The following is a 15,806-nucleotide window of genomic DNA, read 5'->3' as shown; positions in this document are numbered from 1 at the left end:
ACTGAATAGATATGGTTGATTCACTGTAAGATTGTCCGAAGACAAAGAGAACTGAAGTAAAACTGTAAAACCTTGAGTGAAATCAATGAACCAAGGATAAAATCCAAGATTGAAACAAATTTCTCACTTCATAGCCGATAGCACTCGCATTTAAGCTTAGGACAATCTTAATAAATTCAGTTTGTTGTCTATTGCAATATTGCAAGTTGTTGCAATTGAATGAGTTATTATGAAGTGCAGTTAGTAAAAAATGGGAATATTTATTTCATGATTGTGAGACATTCGTGAATTTGCTATACATAATATTATGTAGTTTACACGTTACAGCATCCACTGAACTAGATATATTTTATCCAGCTCACTGGCCAGTTAATAGCAGACGAGCTTATTCTGCAAGTTCCTGCACACGTTATGAATAAGCGCATGTGCAGACAGTAATGTTAGATGAAATTACCTGACTCAATGTGTCGTGTGGTTCAGTGTTTCTCCCTATCGATCTACCGCACTTGATCTACAGAACATTGACAGCGTCCAAATGGTAATTACTATCAAAAATGTCAATTTCTAAACCTCGAGCTTTACAACATTCTGTGTCTTGAACGGCGCGAAGCAATTTCTTACCTTCATCTGTAATTGTGGTGTACTCTAGTGACAAACGAGTAAGCTTGCAGTTTCTGTCCTGCAAAGTTTCGCACACAAGCGGAATACAATTATCTGTTATCCCGCTGCACGCGTTCAGTGATAAACTAGTAAGATTGCATTGCTTTTTTGTCAAAGCATCAATACACAACTCTCGTACACCTTCGTCACAAATACCTTTCGCATTAGCGACCAATGATAGCTCGTGTAGTTTACAATGTTCGGCACAGAGAATTTTGCACAGATACGATACGCAATCCTTCGTCAATGAACAGTGATCAAGGATCAACGAACTCAGTGGGCACTGTGCTCGTATCACAGCATCGTAAAGCTCGGCCATACTTTCATGAAGTATCTTGTTGTAACTTAGATTCAGGTACTGAAGCTCTGGGCAACGTCGAAGAGCCTTGCTGAGTTGAGACATTCCCGATTGAGTTAAATGATTCCGAGATAGATCAAGTTTTTGAAGAGACCCGTTTTGAACGAATGAACATAGACTAGTTGCGCAGTCATCATCTAATTCAATGCTAAGCGTGAGCTCTCGAAGTTTTGCGTGTTCAGGATGATTTAATGTGCATTCAGATCCCATTAATGCATCGGTCAACTGTCTCTTTGCCAACTTGTTTTCAGTCTCGGCTACTAACTCCAGCCTCTGTAAACATCTGTTCTGCAGGAGTTGAGCAATTTCATCGAAACAGCTTTTGTCATCGGGAACTGCGTTTTCTAAAGTAAGATCTTTTAAATTGTTCAGATGTTTGCAAACGTAACAAACTGCTGCAGCGTCGCTTGTAGATAAAGTGTTAATGAGATAGCCACGGAACGAGACTTTTGTAACATGGTTCAAGTTGGTTTTGCATATGTCTTCAACGATCTTTTCCTCGTCAATTTCTCTTAAACATTTCATTACCTGCAAATTTATGGTATGCTTTTGAATGTCAATTTCACATTCACCGTCTAAAATGGAGCCATTTAAAAAAGCCGCGATGCAAGGATTGTAACCGCATCCAGGCATTTCAATTCTCTCCCTCAAAAGTCCAGCAATGAAAAGAAATACTAGACGCCATTTAGGCGTTTCAACATGCCTTGTAATAAATCTTCCTATTTCATCCATTGTGCGTGTTTTAACCAAGTGCTTTGCAGCAAGAAACTCTTGAATTGTTAGGTGAAGGAAGGAGTATTTTGTTTCGTTTGGAAAGTATGGATTCGATGAACTGTTCACCAAGCCTGACTTTTTCATTTTCTTGTCAAAACGTTCTTTTCTGAAGTCTAACTTCCCGGTTTTTATACCTTCGAATGCTAATTTCTGAAGTTTTTTCTGCGTTTTAACGTCTAAATTTCTGTCGTGGTGCTTTGATAAATGGCCCACAGCCGTATCGTAAAGTTTGGTAAGTGTCGTCGGAAGAGAAGCGGTGTCATTTTTAGAATCGAGACAATGAGACAGGGTTAGGCATACAATCAAACAATTTACAGGAATGTAGCACAAACTTAATAAGTCTGAGGAGGAATTGATGTGATTCCATATCTTCTCTTCGTAATCTTTCCTCTTAATGTTGTCGCAAAACTTGCCGACGTATTCTTGGATATTCTCCGGAGTGAAACCAATAATTTCAACATGTCGATTGAAATTAAGTTTCGCATAAAAATGATCGACTGTAGATCTACTGGTTACAAGGATTGTCGCCCCATCAAGTAAACCCTCGCGAACTAGTTTAATGAATAAAATCATCGCTGACGTACACATGCTAGGCTCGTATGGAATTGCTCGTGCTTCCTCCAAGTAGTTGTTCAGATCACCATCGAACTCGTCCAAACCATCAAAAATGAAGATGGCTTTCTTAGGATCATTTCGAATCTCTTCATAGATTCCCTGGCGTCTTTCGTCGCTCTGTCCTGCTCCATAACGAAGAAATGTTTCCATCGAAAGTTGCCTGTACTCAAGTTGATTGAACCATCTAAATTTGAAAAAGAAAACCATCCGACCAGAGTAAATAGGATCGATCTCATTTGCCCAATCTCGGATTATTTTCTCAGCCAACACAGACTTGCCTATTCCTGGTCGTCCAACTACCAGAATGGTGCGAGGAGGATTGTCCTGCGAATCATCGATAATGTGTTTGAATAAACTCTCGATCTTCTCGAGTCGTATTGAAGATTTGGGAACTTTCGTGTACACGTCAAATATTTCAAGACGTTTCATGTCCTTTGAAAATTCCTGCTGGGCTCTCCCATTGTAAAGAACAAGGTCAACGTACAAATCGTTTAAATCATTTAAATCAATGCCAAGTGCATAACATATGTCGGGTGTACGTTTCAAAACTTGTTGCTTATGAGATTGTAGCCAGGCCTGAAAACTGATCTCGGTTGTGCTATTAAGTGGAATGGTACCGTCCATAATATCATCTGGATTGTTGTGAGACGGAACTCGTCTGTATCGCTTACGAATAAGATAATGCCTTACAAACTCCTTGCCGCCACGACTCGAGCTAATTTTAGAACAACATTTGAGGACTGGTACCCAGTGCCATATTAGATAAATAACTTCCGCAAATGTAATGAAAGCAAAGACGATGTTTAATACAAGGACAGCCCAGCAACATATACTCATTTCATGAGCAGTTGAATTCTCGCATGCTACTGAGGTGGAGTTAGACTTACCAAAGCTCGTATTTGTTGCACTCTGTCTTTGAGCTCTTAACACATCAGATGTTGGAAGATTGCAAACAAATTCGAAGTCATATCCACTAGGATAAAATACTGTCTGTTGTAGAACTGCCAAAAGGCATCCAAAGAGCGAACGAGCAACGAGGTGAATGAAATAGGAATAAAAAACACAAAATCCATTGCTCGTTTCTTCCCTTTCGGCTTCGTTCGAGCGATGATTACTTCTGCCCAAGGTTTTCTCGATTTCATCGACACGAGTGATTACACACAGCGAATAAATAGCACAGACAACAAATGGAAAACCAAAACTGAGAATAACAAAACCGTACAGTGGAAATAAAGGATTGTACCTTTGGTCGTATCTTGAATAACACGTTTTCTCGACGTGGGTCTTGTATGCTGTCGTACTGCTGATGCCAACCGTACAAGAGAATTTATCGGTTTCACCCGCTCTTAAAACCGAAGTGACAGTGATGAGTACCACTCCAGCGAAAAACTGAGTTATCGCAGAGACGTAGGCCACTACGCCGAAACATTTAAAAAATATGTAATTTACAACTGTGTCTATCATTGGTGGAACTCTAAATATATAATACGTTTACGTCGCGACAACATCTGCCTTAACGTCGCGACAACATCAGCCTTGCATATATGATTTCGCAAGAGGAAGTCGAAATATTTGTAATACTGAGATTGGATTGCCGGGAATGCTAGGAATATTTCAAAGCGACGCTTCAATTATGAATTAATAATGATTATGAATAAATAATAAATTATGTCACGTTAATCATAGTATGATATTTACAATTTTCCAGAATAATGGCATGTTTTGCCGGGGTATAATGCAGGAAAGATAGTTTTTTAGTAGGATTCGCGCATTCAGTATACAGTATATATGTCGAAAGATATCATAAAACATGTGACCAGTGACTATATTAATAGGTATAAGAAGAATATGTTATTGCTAAACCCAGGAATTTTACTATGATGACCGCAAGCACACTTTTGCAATGTTTGTTATATCACTTGATTAGTACGGCACTGAATTGATATCATTACTCACTTTGACTGTATTGATCAACAAGGGCTATAGTGGGAACGATACAATTGTCTATCACATATTCACACGTTGCAAGTTCTGTCAAAGAATCGTCTGGGAAGCGGGTATCTGGAACACCTTAAAAGAGGGAGGAGGAATGTTACATATACGTTCTCTATGCAGTGACTCTGTCATACATCTGGTGTTCCGAATGCTGTGACATCTTTGTGGTCAACACTCGTATGTTCGAGGTCTTTTGACATCTTTGTGGTTATTTTTTTCATTTATCTGACATTATAAGAACCTAAACCATTACGAGAATCTAAATTCACAAAGATTATAACGACTTGCAATCAGTTTTCTTCAGTTTTTTCTGTTGAGATTTTTAAGAAATTTTAACCCATAGAATATAGTGTATTGAAACATAATATATACTGCTGCAGTCTTGAACAGGTAATTGTGACCAGTGTTACTATTATTTCAAAATAGTTCAGTAAACATATAACAATCGTTTTCCTAAACTAAACTGATCGCGACAAGAATTGACCAAGTTGCGCATTTGAAAACTCTGATTATTATAGTCAATGTTCAGTTTCCGCTGGATGAAATTTGAAGTTTTCAACGTTGCATCCATTTTCCTGATTGAGTGTTTTAAAAGACTTGAGTGATGCTGGTTCGGGAAGGGTTTGATGATCCGCCGTGTGATCCGTTGAACGAGTGATGCCCCATAAAGTCAACATCTAGAAGAATTATATATTAATGATAACTTTATTAATTCGCATTTAATAATGTTACTGAGTAATAAATTCATGAAACTCTGATTCAAAAAAGAAATTTCTTCGATATTGTTGGAAGGGCATTGGACTATAGTCAGTATAAGACATTTCCTGCCTTCCCGGTTAGTTCTATACCAGAGTGACTTCATACATACATACAAATTCTCTACCCTCATCTCACCATGCACTACTACCATGATCACCACGAACCTCTTTAATCAGAATCAATCACAATTAAAATAACATCACCTTGATGAAAGCACCAAAGCAGGTATGTTCTTTATGGTCATTCGTTTCTCCTTCACTCGATTTCACCATCTGCTTTCTAACGAGCGCATACCATACAACATACTCCAAAATAAGGAACACGCCACTGGCAATGCACCCGAAGCTGACTATGAGAAATGCTCCTCCGATATCATCTGTCCCCATCTTTTCCATACCAGGTTGTTTGACATCACCACAGCCTGTTCCCAGCCATTTCTTCTGCAAACCTGAGATATATCCTTCGCGAACTAGGCTGGTGATTACAATCGACAACCGCGTGTTCCAGGTCGAGTTCTTCCTTAAAGCAATGCCGTAACCAGAAAAAAAGAATGGATCACCACTAAGTTTCAAACCACAGTCGCTTTGTTTTGACACCAGATGCGCAAGCTGTGGCGTGTCTGCTATGAATGCTGTCCACTCTCTGCGTAACAAAATAAAAAAAGCAAATTTTCAACTCCACCATTTGAGTTGGATACGCACATTGCCCTCATACCAATAAGACAATGAAATGTCAAACTTTAAACAAGAAAGAGGAAATAATTTATTTATCTTAATTAGAAGAGTATAGAGATCGAAATTCGTCGACTTGAGAGGATGAACGTCATTCATGTGTATACGTATTTTATCGAGGATTCGAGGGAAGTTCGATCTGGATTTCAATTTGTTAACGCGTGGCAGCGAAAACAGTTCACACTCATCAAAGGAACTCAACTGGGAAAATAGCGTTCACTGATGCAAATGATCAACTCTTCTTACCTGGAGAGTATTTTCTTGGCTGCTGCTTCATAACTCGAGACAACATTGCCTTTTATTCGTTTGTAAATTCTTTGCATCGACGGGTCTGTGCTGTCTCGAAAAAAGTCCAGATTGGCAGAGTTTTCAAGTGTTCCAACTTTTATTTCGCCAGTTTGAAACTAAATAATAAAAAGTGAAAAGTTATTATTGAAAACTGTCAAAAGAAACTCTAGTTTAGTCCCTCGTGCTTACAATACGTTTGTTTATGTACACGACACACGAATCATTCGTGTACCCTGTCATATATAATCAATACTATGCAGAATTAATCTGCATAAATGATAATGAAATTTGGACGTTCAATCTCCTGGGAAAAAGATCCTTTTAGCTAAGATGTTGGGCCACGTACCTCAAAAGAAGCACAGCTCTATAGAAAGTGAATATGAAACGAGTTCGAGAAAAATACATCTCGAATTTGTACCTTCGGGTCGCGTATTCCACTGATATCAATTCCATCTTTCTTTGTTACTTTAATGGCGGCAAGGTTCGCCGTAAAAGAGCTGCAAGCTATGATTGTACAAAAGGCAAACAGAGCAGCCACAGTCCTCCCTCCCAGGGTAGTAGGTCCCACCTCTTCGGACGCTTTCTGGAACACTAGCGACCATGTGTAGTTGATGATTTGAGCACAGCTCATTGAGTTGTCTCGCTTGTGAGGAAAATTTAGGTATCTCCTTCTCTGGCGTAGTCTCTCGGCCAACCACAGTATGCTTATGACAATCTGAAGGTGAATTGCACCTCAGTTGAACACTGATAATCAGATAGCGCATGCGCAACCTCGATCTTCACGCACATATTGCAGCTACGTTATGTACAGTCTATGGGACAACTGATTGTGTTCATAACTCTATATACTTGCTTAAAATGTCAAATTTGACTTCCATACTCAGTGCTACTGGTTAAGCCGATAGATTAATCACATTTGGTTGGTTCATGTGCTCCAAAAGTTCAAATGCTTGAAATATACTCTACCTGAATTGAAATGAAGAATGCAAGCCAAAGATGTACACTAAATGTTTCCAAAAAAACAAAATCCCAGACGTCATGTGATATTGGTTGCGTAGAAACCAATATGCCACTAGCGATGTCGGCATACGGATATGAGAAATCCACAACTTTGGATCGCTTTGCGGTAATTGTAAGCGTATACGCAGCTATATCGGCTTCGTTTCGCATGAGCTCGCCTACCATTCCATTCCATCGTTGCGTCTTCGGGTCATTGCTTCCTCGCATTCCATCCTTCACAAGGTGAATTTTGCTAATGAATCCGACATCCTTTTCTAGTTGTCCCAAAAAGTCCATGATAAGCCCGGTGCAACATTTGTACTCAAACGTTGTCTCGTCATCATGCACATTCCCGGATTTGTTCGTGATGACTTCGGACGAAAATGAAGTAGATTTGTTAGTCGTGAGGTTCTCGTCTATTTTCGTATATTGTCGGCACAGTCGGCCAAGTTCGCATTCGCCCGACGATTTCAGTTTTTGTGCCGGTCCAAGCATAATGTATGGAGGTTTAAGCCTTGTGACAACTCGCAAAACCGGTTTTGCCTGTTTCTTGCCCATGCTTTCCAGTTGCCATTGGTTGAACAGGATTCTGACGTTGCCTTTTTCAAGGGAACCAATGGAAAGCCATTTGTGAACGTCATTGAATCTTATAAGTTCGAAAATTTCGTAGATTTCTCCAGAGCGTTCTCCATCCGTGTTAAACTTCACTTCACCAGAGCGGCCTGGGAATTGCTCACTCACGATGTATCTATAGTTAAATATTCACTCTTATCAACAATGATGATAGTAGGGCAGTTCACAACAATTTCACCTAAAGCTGAATTAACCTAGTCCAACTATCAAAGGGGATTTGCTGGAGATTTTTATGGCAAGTATATATTGCCTTTAATACGAGGCTGCTCCTCTGCATGACAAAAAACTATCATATGCGAAAGCTCCATTCCACACAACACAGGATTAACCCACCTTTATAGAAATAGAGTACATAATAACTTTTCCTACCTTTTTAACGAGGAAGCAATCTTTACGGTTCCCGATCCTTTCTTTTTAACCAGTTCCTCATAATGGTCTTTTAACGTCTTTTCCAGGACGAGCAAGACGTCATCAAGGAACAGCGCGTTTTCTTCTCCCATTGGCTGGAAGCGGTCATGTGACCCTGGCAAGTCTATTGCTATCATATTCCGTGGTAAGTTACTTGATATTTTGCTCAAGTCTATTACGCCAGGGAGGACCCAACGAAAATCGCTTGTCGTAAGGCCAATTTCGTTGACGTATTGTAGTAGAATGTCTAAATTTTCTAAACACTTTACGAATATAAACGAATGCGCGCTGGTTTTGATATTTTCCAACGTATGTTTCAATTTTGCAACTCCTGATTTTTGGCGGGCAAAGCATTGCACATCGTAGGTCTTCGTGTATCCGATTTCGCCAAAAATCATCGCAGTTGCTTCGTGAAGTCGTGTGAGCGATGGTTTTACAGTAAACACATTGTCGGATTTCTGTAAAAAAGTGTGATTGGTTATGTCATTTCCTGGATATACGAATTAGGCTAAAGTTTAAAGCTAACCAATCTGTCGTTGCTGGACTATACTCGTGGTGCAACTACCGCAAGATCAAATGGATATTCAAAATGTATATTTACCTGCTCCATAGCTTTTGGTCTTGTTTCAATCTCAAACACTAGTCCATTATACCCACATAATATCATATTTTGAATTTTCTTATTTTTCATGTTCAAAATAACAACCTGTGTCTCTTTCCATCGCACACCATCATTCAGCTTACGGAGCGTTTCTAACATTGTAGAGTTTTCTGGAAGGACTTTACTTGTTAACTGGACCGTTTGGTTCAATCTATCGTTTTTCGTAAGATTGTTTTCGAATTGAGCGAGCGATGCTTTTGTCCGTTCGGTCAGTGGTATGTCCGCTAGGTATAATATGTTTAACCAAGGAGGCTTTGGACTAATTTGAGACGCCCTAAGTGGTGTTAACATACTACTCAACCAAAATATAAGTTGCATAGCAGCAACGTGTAGTTTTCTTCGCATCGGCTTGCTCGTCATGGGACAACTTTCTGTTTAAAATAAAAATATGCGAGCTTCTGCTTTAAAAAGGCTAAAATTATACCCGAATCGTGCAATAACAATATCTATAAAGAATCCATTTATACGCAAGCAATTGTTAGGATATTTTAGGCGCAATATTTTAGCGTGTCGTATTTTTAGAATGCACGAAAGGCAATTAAAGAAATTAATAATTACGAATTATATGAATATTAGCGGGGTAAAAATGAAACAAAGTCGAAATTTTGGTGTATCCTGATATTTCGACAATGTTTTGAATTGTTATTGCGTTTAAAGCAAGAACGGCCTAAAATTGCTACATCTAAAGCAGCGTCTGAATAATAACATTCACATAAAGGAGCCATAACAAAATTAAATTAGTAGACAAGATCTTCTCGGCGCTTACGTCTGATCTTGCATGAAGGCAAGCGTGTGGCGTATTGAACATTACCCTAATACCCTAGTACTCGTAAAAAGATTCATCATGGAAGGTGGAATACTGGAATTCTTCAGTCTTATATATACACTTCAATTATCTGTTAAAAGATTGATAAAAGAAGGCCAGCGGGAACGCCGTTTGAACAGTTATCAATTAACACGGAATCTAATAAGCCTTATTTATAATAGTTTCATTTTCTGTTGTAGTCTTGTAGAGTGGAAAAATACTGAGGGATGAGCCTTATTAAATGTTGAAATTTTAGCGAAGACCACTCACTACATGAGTGCTGATATTAGAATTTGCTCTAAATACCTTTGTGTTAAATATGTTTAGCGGCCATTGCCTTGAGCAGTTGTATCAGCTACATTAATCATTCAACGCACACCACTTTTTTTCAACTGAAAATGTATTCCAAAATCACACCACTGGCACTACTTTAGCCCACAAAGCATCGTTGTTGAATGCTCGAAGTTCGTCTATACACATATGAATTTCAGTCGCCGAATAACTTAAAGTTAGATTACAATGTCTTAATTGAAGGTTTTGCCATTTCACATAAAATTAATTACGATCCTTGCTAATATTTCTTGGAGCAAAACAACATTTAATTTATTGCGCCCGCGAAAAGCAATTAGAAGATCGATCTCGAGCGAAGGACAGAGAAGTCTGCAGAATTGGCGATTATTCAGTTTTATTAACTAATTAAATCGTCTGTAATTTATTCTTATCACCTTTTTGGCTTTTTCAGTGCCTGCAGTTTCTGAAATAGTGAACCGATTTTGGTTTTGGTTCTTACTTGAGTCCTAAAGCCAATTTAATTTTTTTGGTATAAGGAAAAATATGTTTTACTGACGTGAGTGAGATTGATTTATCTACGTCGGCACCTACAGCGGGCTTCCCCTTCGATTTTCAAGAAGATGGATAAGATTTCAGGTTGCGCAAAAATCAATGTTCATCTTCGGTTGGCTTGTTTCTCGATGTTTCTTTCTCAAAATCGATTGTTTTGAAAGTTCTGAGTGTTGCTTCTGTAGTTGGGATTTGATTCAATTGATTGTTCGTTGAACTTGTAACTTCCCACAAAGTCAGCACCTGGAAACGAACATTGACTGATCTCTAGTGACACTGATTATGATTAGAACTGGACTAGTCTGAATCCAACACGGTGCAGCGTTAACCGAAACATGCAATAAAGAGATTCAGCCCTGACCCATTTATGACAATTGAAAGGGGGTATGCAATACCATCATGGGATTCTCGCCATAGCACGATTGCTTAATCTTACCTTTCAAAGCTGTGAAGATTGCCAACACTAAAACCAGTTAACCTCAAATATAATACCTTTCTCATCATTTGGTTATATACCATTATCAAATGATTTAGAAAATATATCTTACTCTCTACTATACTACTATGAGACAGCATCGATCGTACCCAACTATTTCTTAACAACCAAGATCACCATCACAAGTCACCACTTCATCTTTCCTACCATCATTCTTACTACAACGTTGTAACTACTATGATAATGACCATTACCTTCACCAAAGCACCAAAGGCATGATCGACATTCTTCTTTTTCTCTCCTGCTCTTGTCTGTGCCATGTCTTTCCTAACGAGTGCATACCATACAGCGTACTCTAGAAGAAGGAACACACCACTGGCAACGCACCCGAAGCTGACTATAAGAAATGCTCCTCCGATATCATTTGTCCCCATCTTTTCTGTATTTGGTTGTTTGGTATTACTGCAGCCTGTTCCCAGCCACTTTACCTGCAAACCTGAGATATATCCTTCTCGAACTAGACTGGTGATTACAATCGACAGCCGTGTGTTCCAGGTTGAGTTCTTCCTTAAAGCGATACCGTAACCAGAGAAAAAGAATGGATCACCAGTTATCTTCAAAGCACAGTCGGTCTCTTTTGAGACCATATGTTCTAGCTGTGGCGTGTCTGCAACGAATGCTGTCCACTCTCTATAATAATGTTTTGATAAACGTGGCGTTAAAATAACTCTATTGCATGTCCAATTTAAGTGATTGACAAAAACGTTCACAGTTGTGGCTGTGAAAGAATGAATCGAAAATATGGTCGAGAGCTGAGTTGTTCATCTCCTTTTACCTGGAGAGTATTTTCTTGGCTGCTGCTTCATAACTCGAGACAACATTGCCTTTTATTCGTTTGTAGATTCTTTGCAACGACGGGTCTGTGCTGTCTCGGAAAAAGTCCAGGTTGGCAGAGTTTGCGATCGTCCCAACTTTTATTTCGCCAGTTTGAAACTGTTAGGAAGAAGACATCGTGGACTTCAATTTGTTAAAATACAAAACCGCAAAACCTTCCTGTCCTTTCAATGTTGCTAGTTATTTTTCAGAGAAGGCGGGTGAAAATTTATATAAATAATAAGATCCTTTCAAGATTTACAATCAAAAATTGTAAAAAAGAAGAAATTTTGCTCATGAGGACATCACTTTATTTCATACCTTTTGGTCGCGTATTCCACTGATGCTAATCCCATCTTTTGTTGTTACCTTGATCGCAGCGAGATTTGCTGTGAAAGAGCTGCAAGCTACGATAGAACAGAACGCGAACAGAGCTGCCACAGTCCTCCCCCCCAAGGTAGTAGGTCCCACCTCCTCTGACGCTTTCTGGAACATCAGTGACCACGTGTAGTTGATAATCTGCGCACAACTGATGGAGTTATCACGTTTGTGCGGGAAATTCTGAAATCTTCTTCGCTTGCGAAGACGCTCAGCTAACCACAATATGCCTATAACAATCTGCACGGAAAATTGCAGTAAATATAATGAATGATTATGGAGAATGATAATGTCTAGTTTCTGTAATACATCACCTGAATGGTAACAAATAATGCAAGCCAAAGGTGTCCGCTGAATGTATCCAAAAAGGCAAAGTCCCATACGTCATGCGATACTGGTTGCGTGGAAACCAATATGCCATTAGCGACGTCCACATACGGGTATGAGAAATCCACAACTTTGGATCGCTTAGCGGTAATCGTAAGCGTCGACGCTGCCAGGTCGGCTTCGTTTCGGACAAGCTCGCCAATCATTCCATTCCATTGTTGCGTCTTCGGGTCGTTGCTTCCCCACTTCCCATCTTTCACAAGATGAATTTTACTGTCGAATCCAACGTCACTTTCTAGTCTTTCAAGAAACTCTATGATAAGCCCCGTGCAACATTTGTATTCGGATGTTGTCGTAACAGACTCGTCATTTAACGTATTCGTCGAAGGGATCGGAGCAGTTACAACGCCGGTTGTGAGGTTTTCTGGGATTCCCGTAAACTGTCGGCAAATTCGGCCTTGTTCGCACTCGCCCGTCGATTTCCGGTCTTGAACCGAACCAAACATCAGATACGGCGGTTTAAGTCTTGTGACAACTCGCAAAACTGGCGTTTCATATTTCTTGCCCTCCAAACGCCATTGGTTGAACATGATTTTGACGTTACCTTTCTCGAGTGAACCAATAGGAAGCCATTTGTTTACGCCATTGAATGTTACAAGCTCGAAAATTTCGTAGATTTCTCCAGAGCGTTGTCCTTCTGCGTTGAACTTCACTTCACCAGAATGGCCTGGGAATTGCTCTTTCACGATGTATCTACAAGAGTTAAACTATAATGTGCTACAAGTTTCCATCATTTCCATGTCCTTTCGTCTTTGAGAAACTTACCTTTTCAATGAGGTAGCTATTGTTGCAAAATTCCACCCATTTTCCTCAGAAAATACATCAAAATTCTCTTCCAACGTCTTTTCCAGGACGCTTAACACGTCATCTAAGAACAGCGTATTCTCGTCTTCGATTGGCTGAAATCGGTCATGTGACCCTGGCAAGTCTACTGCTATCACATTTTGTGGTACGTGACTGGATATTTCACTCAAGATTATTACTCCAGGGAAGACCCAACGGAAATCGCTTGTCGTGAGACCGATTTCGTCGGCGTGTTTCAAGACGTTGTCTAAATTCTCTGGACATTTCACGAATATGAACGAATGGGAACTGGTTTTGATATCGTTTAGCGTTCGTTTCAATTTTGTGATTTCTGAATTTTTGCGTGAAAAGCAATCAATTTCGTGTATCTTCGAATTCGTGTAGCCAATTTCGCCGAAAATCGTTTCGACCGCCTCGTGAAGCCGTGTGAGCGATGGTTTTACGATGAACGAATTGTATGATATCTGTAAAAGATCACTGGAATACTTAGACCCGGGCGCAAGGGAATGTATCGAACACGAAGTTTTATTGGCTCAGGCAGCAAGGTAGTGTTATTGCTGAGCCAATCAAATTTCATGTAAGAACATGCATGCCCCAGGTATGACTTGCTCCCCCCACCCCCTAAAAAATACTTGGTACTTTGATATACCTGTCTCATATCTGTTGGTCTTGTTCGTATGTCAAATACCAGTCCATTATAACCATACAATATCATCCTTTGAATTTTCTCGTTGTTCATGTTCAAGATAATAATCCTAGTCTCCTTCCATCCCACATATTTATTTAGTTCGTGAAGTGTTTCCAGCGTAGTTGTAGCATTTTCCGAAAGTACTTGGCTTGTCAGTTGGACATTTAGGTCCAGTCCTGCGTTCTCTGTGAGGTTACGTTCGAATTGAGCCAGTGATGTTCTTGTTTTTTCTGACAGCGGTATATTGGTCAGGTACAAAATGTTTAACCGCGGACGCTTGGGACTCACTTGAGATGTCTTTAGTGGTACTAGTGAATTACTTAACCATAATATAAGTTGCATGAAGGAAATATAGAGTTTGTTCCGCATTGGTTTGCTGGACATGAGATTGTTTATAAGAGTTTTCCTAAAATTATTAAGCGGATTATTAGGTTTGTCTCTTATTTCTATATGCCTATGATAAATTGATCGCTAGAGCATGTTATAGTTACGACGCATCTAATATATAAAATAAATTTTATATGAGATTTATTTGCCACTAACGCTGCGACGTCCTTGCTTCAACATATACTCGGTCCACTTACACTCGTCAAGCTTGAGGTAGTGGACTTAAACCAGCCTCTAAGTATCATGTCACAGATTGCGTGAATTTCATGGAAGAGAAATTCTAATTGCAGAGAATTCTTCTATTCGAATACCTGCCAGTTAGACTGAATGAACCTGTGTTGATTGGAAATTGAATGGGAAATGGTCAGTTAAGCCATGTCCAGAAAACAAGATTATAAGCCTTGTCGATCCCTGCTTTAGAATCGCACTAATATATACCAAACCCTGGACATTAATAAAGACCTTGCATACTGAGAAAAACTGTGATTAAATACTTAGAAAAAAACGACGATGAAACTAGCTATCGCTACTGCTACGTTTATAGCTTAAAATACCTTTGTGTGTTAGATATTTTTACCGATTCATTGCCATGACACTGTTTTGTTGCATTAATCATTCAAAACACATCAGTTTTCATAATAACATGTTCGACAGCACGCTCAACTTTCATTCAGCAAAGCGTTTATAACCTTTTATCATTTCCCAAATTTCGTGCAATTGCCAACAAACCACATAGAATTTTTCATCCATTAACGTTCTTGTAGCTTTGTTGCGAGCAATATATTTGTTCTATTACATTACTTTAATTGAAGATCTCATCACTTCACATCAAATTAATTACATCCATCTTGAAGAGTTACTGTCTGTAATTTGGGCTAGCAAAAAGCAATTAATTTTCCAGACTGTTTCTGAATTCTGACTCATCCATACCGTAGTCGAGGATCGAGGAAAACGTACTTCATTCCTGTGTAGTATCTTTGATACATACATGATTTGGGTTTTTCAATACTGACAGTTAGAAATAAGTCTACTGGGGCCGGTTGTATAAAAACGTAGTTAACTTTTAACTATAGTTAGTGACAGAATTGAGCAATCAGGGTCATGTATTTCTGAGTTAACTACGATTTAACTACGCAAAATGATGTTGAAAGCTTTATACAACCGGCCTCTGCGGGCCCTGCCCAGTTTACACGAAGCAATGTAATTGAACTTAAACTTGAACCTAGGATAATGTCGTATGTTGCAAAGGCATACAACTAACATGCCTCCAAAGTCCAAACCTCCAGACTTGATCTGGTTCAATCCTCTACCATTCGGTCCATTCCCC

The 15,806-nt window shown here is 39.3% G+C and overlaps 3 protein-coding genes across 3 annotated transcripts; all 3 read right to left on the bottom strand.

Annotated features, from left to right (window-relative positions):
• Positions 1–237: 237 nt before the first annotated feature.
• On the bottom strand, positions 238–3,947 carry LOC114518158 (NACHT, LRR and PYD domains-containing protein 3-like). Its single transcript, XM_028538099.1, has one exon. It carries the CDS (start codon positions 3,869–3,871, stop codon positions 512–514), a length of 3,360 nt encoding a protein of 1,119 aa, XP_028393900.1. The 5' UTR covers positions 3,872–3,947; the 3' UTR covers positions 238–511.
• A 398-nt stretch (positions 3,948–4,345) lies between these two features.
• On the bottom strand, positions 4,346–8,312 carry LOC114517952 (probable glutamate receptor). Its single transcript, XM_028537804.1, has 6 exons — positions 8,182–8,312; positions 7,147–7,927; positions 6,599–6,895; positions 6,139–6,296; positions 5,365–5,803; positions 4,346–5,079 (listed from the first exon to the last, which is right to left on the bottom strand). Exons 1-6 carry the CDS (start codon positions 8,310–8,312, stop codon positions 4,921–4,923), a joined length of 1,965 nt encoding a protein of 654 aa, XP_028393605.1. The 3' UTR covers positions 4,346–4,920.
• Positions 8,313–10,414: 2,102 nt separating this feature from the next.
• Positions 10,415–13,570, bottom strand: LOC114518345 (glutamate receptor ionotropic, NMDA 1-like). Its single transcript, XM_028538322.1, has 6 exons — positions 13,366–13,570; positions 12,528–13,293; positions 12,157–12,453; positions 11,798–11,955; positions 11,217–11,652; positions 10,415–10,769 (listed from the first exon to the last, which is right to left on the bottom strand). The coding sequence occupies exons 2-6, from the start codon at positions 13,128–13,130 to the stop codon at positions 10,626–10,628; spliced, it is 1,638 nt and encodes a 545-aa protein (XP_028394123.1). The 5' UTR covers positions 13,131–13,293; positions 13,366–13,570; the 3' UTR covers positions 10,415–10,625.
• Positions 13,571–15,806: the final 2,236 nt, after the last annotated feature.

The sequence above is a fragment of the Dendronephthya gigantea genome, unplaced genomic scaffold, assembly GCF_004324835.1.
Source record: "Dendronephthya gigantea isolate DGI-Jeju-01 unplaced genomic scaffold, DenGig_1.0 000010F, whole genome shotgun sequence".
NCBI lineage: Eukaryota > Metazoa > Cnidaria > Anthozoa > Malacalcyonacea > Nephtheidae > Dendronephthya > Dendronephthya gigantea.
Note: the sequence above shows the minus strand (reverse complement) of the source record. Positions and strands in the feature narration are given on the sequence as shown.

What these genes read in the sequence shown, in the direction of transcription:
- LOC114518158 (XM_028538099.1), bottom strand. Translation starts at nt 3,871, where the DNA reads ATGATAGACACAGTTGTAAATTACATATTTTTTAAATGTTTCGGCGTA.
- LOC114517952 (XM_028537804.1), bottom strand. Translation starts at nt 8,312, where the DNA reads ATGGGAGAAGAAAACGCGCTGTTCCTTGATGACGTCTTGCTCGTCCTG. An exon ending in GTGGAATACGCGACCCGAAG is followed by an intron (nt 6,297 to 6,598) that starts GTACAAATTCGA and finishes TTTATTATTTAG; the next exon opens with TTTCAAACTGGCGAAATAAA. An exon ending in GCCAAGAAAATACTCTCCAG is followed by an intron (nt 5,804 to 6,138) that starts GTAAGAAGAGTT and finishes TTTGTTACGCAG; the next exon opens with AGAGTGGACAGCATTCATAG.
- LOC114518345 (XM_028538322.1), bottom strand. Translation starts at nt 13,130, where the DNA reads ATGTTCAACCAATGGCGTTTGGAGGGCAAGAAATATGAAACGCCAGTT. An exon ending in CATTATTTGTTACCATTCAG is followed by an intron (nt 12,454 to 12,527) that starts GTGATGTATTAC and finishes TTTTCCGTGCAG; the next exon opens with ATTGTTATAGGCATATTGTG. An exon ending in CCTTTGGTGCTTTGGTGAAG is followed by an intron (nt 10,770 to 11,216) that starts GTAATGGTCATT and finishes GTTCGTTTCCAG; the next exon opens with GTGCTGACTTTGTGGGAAGT.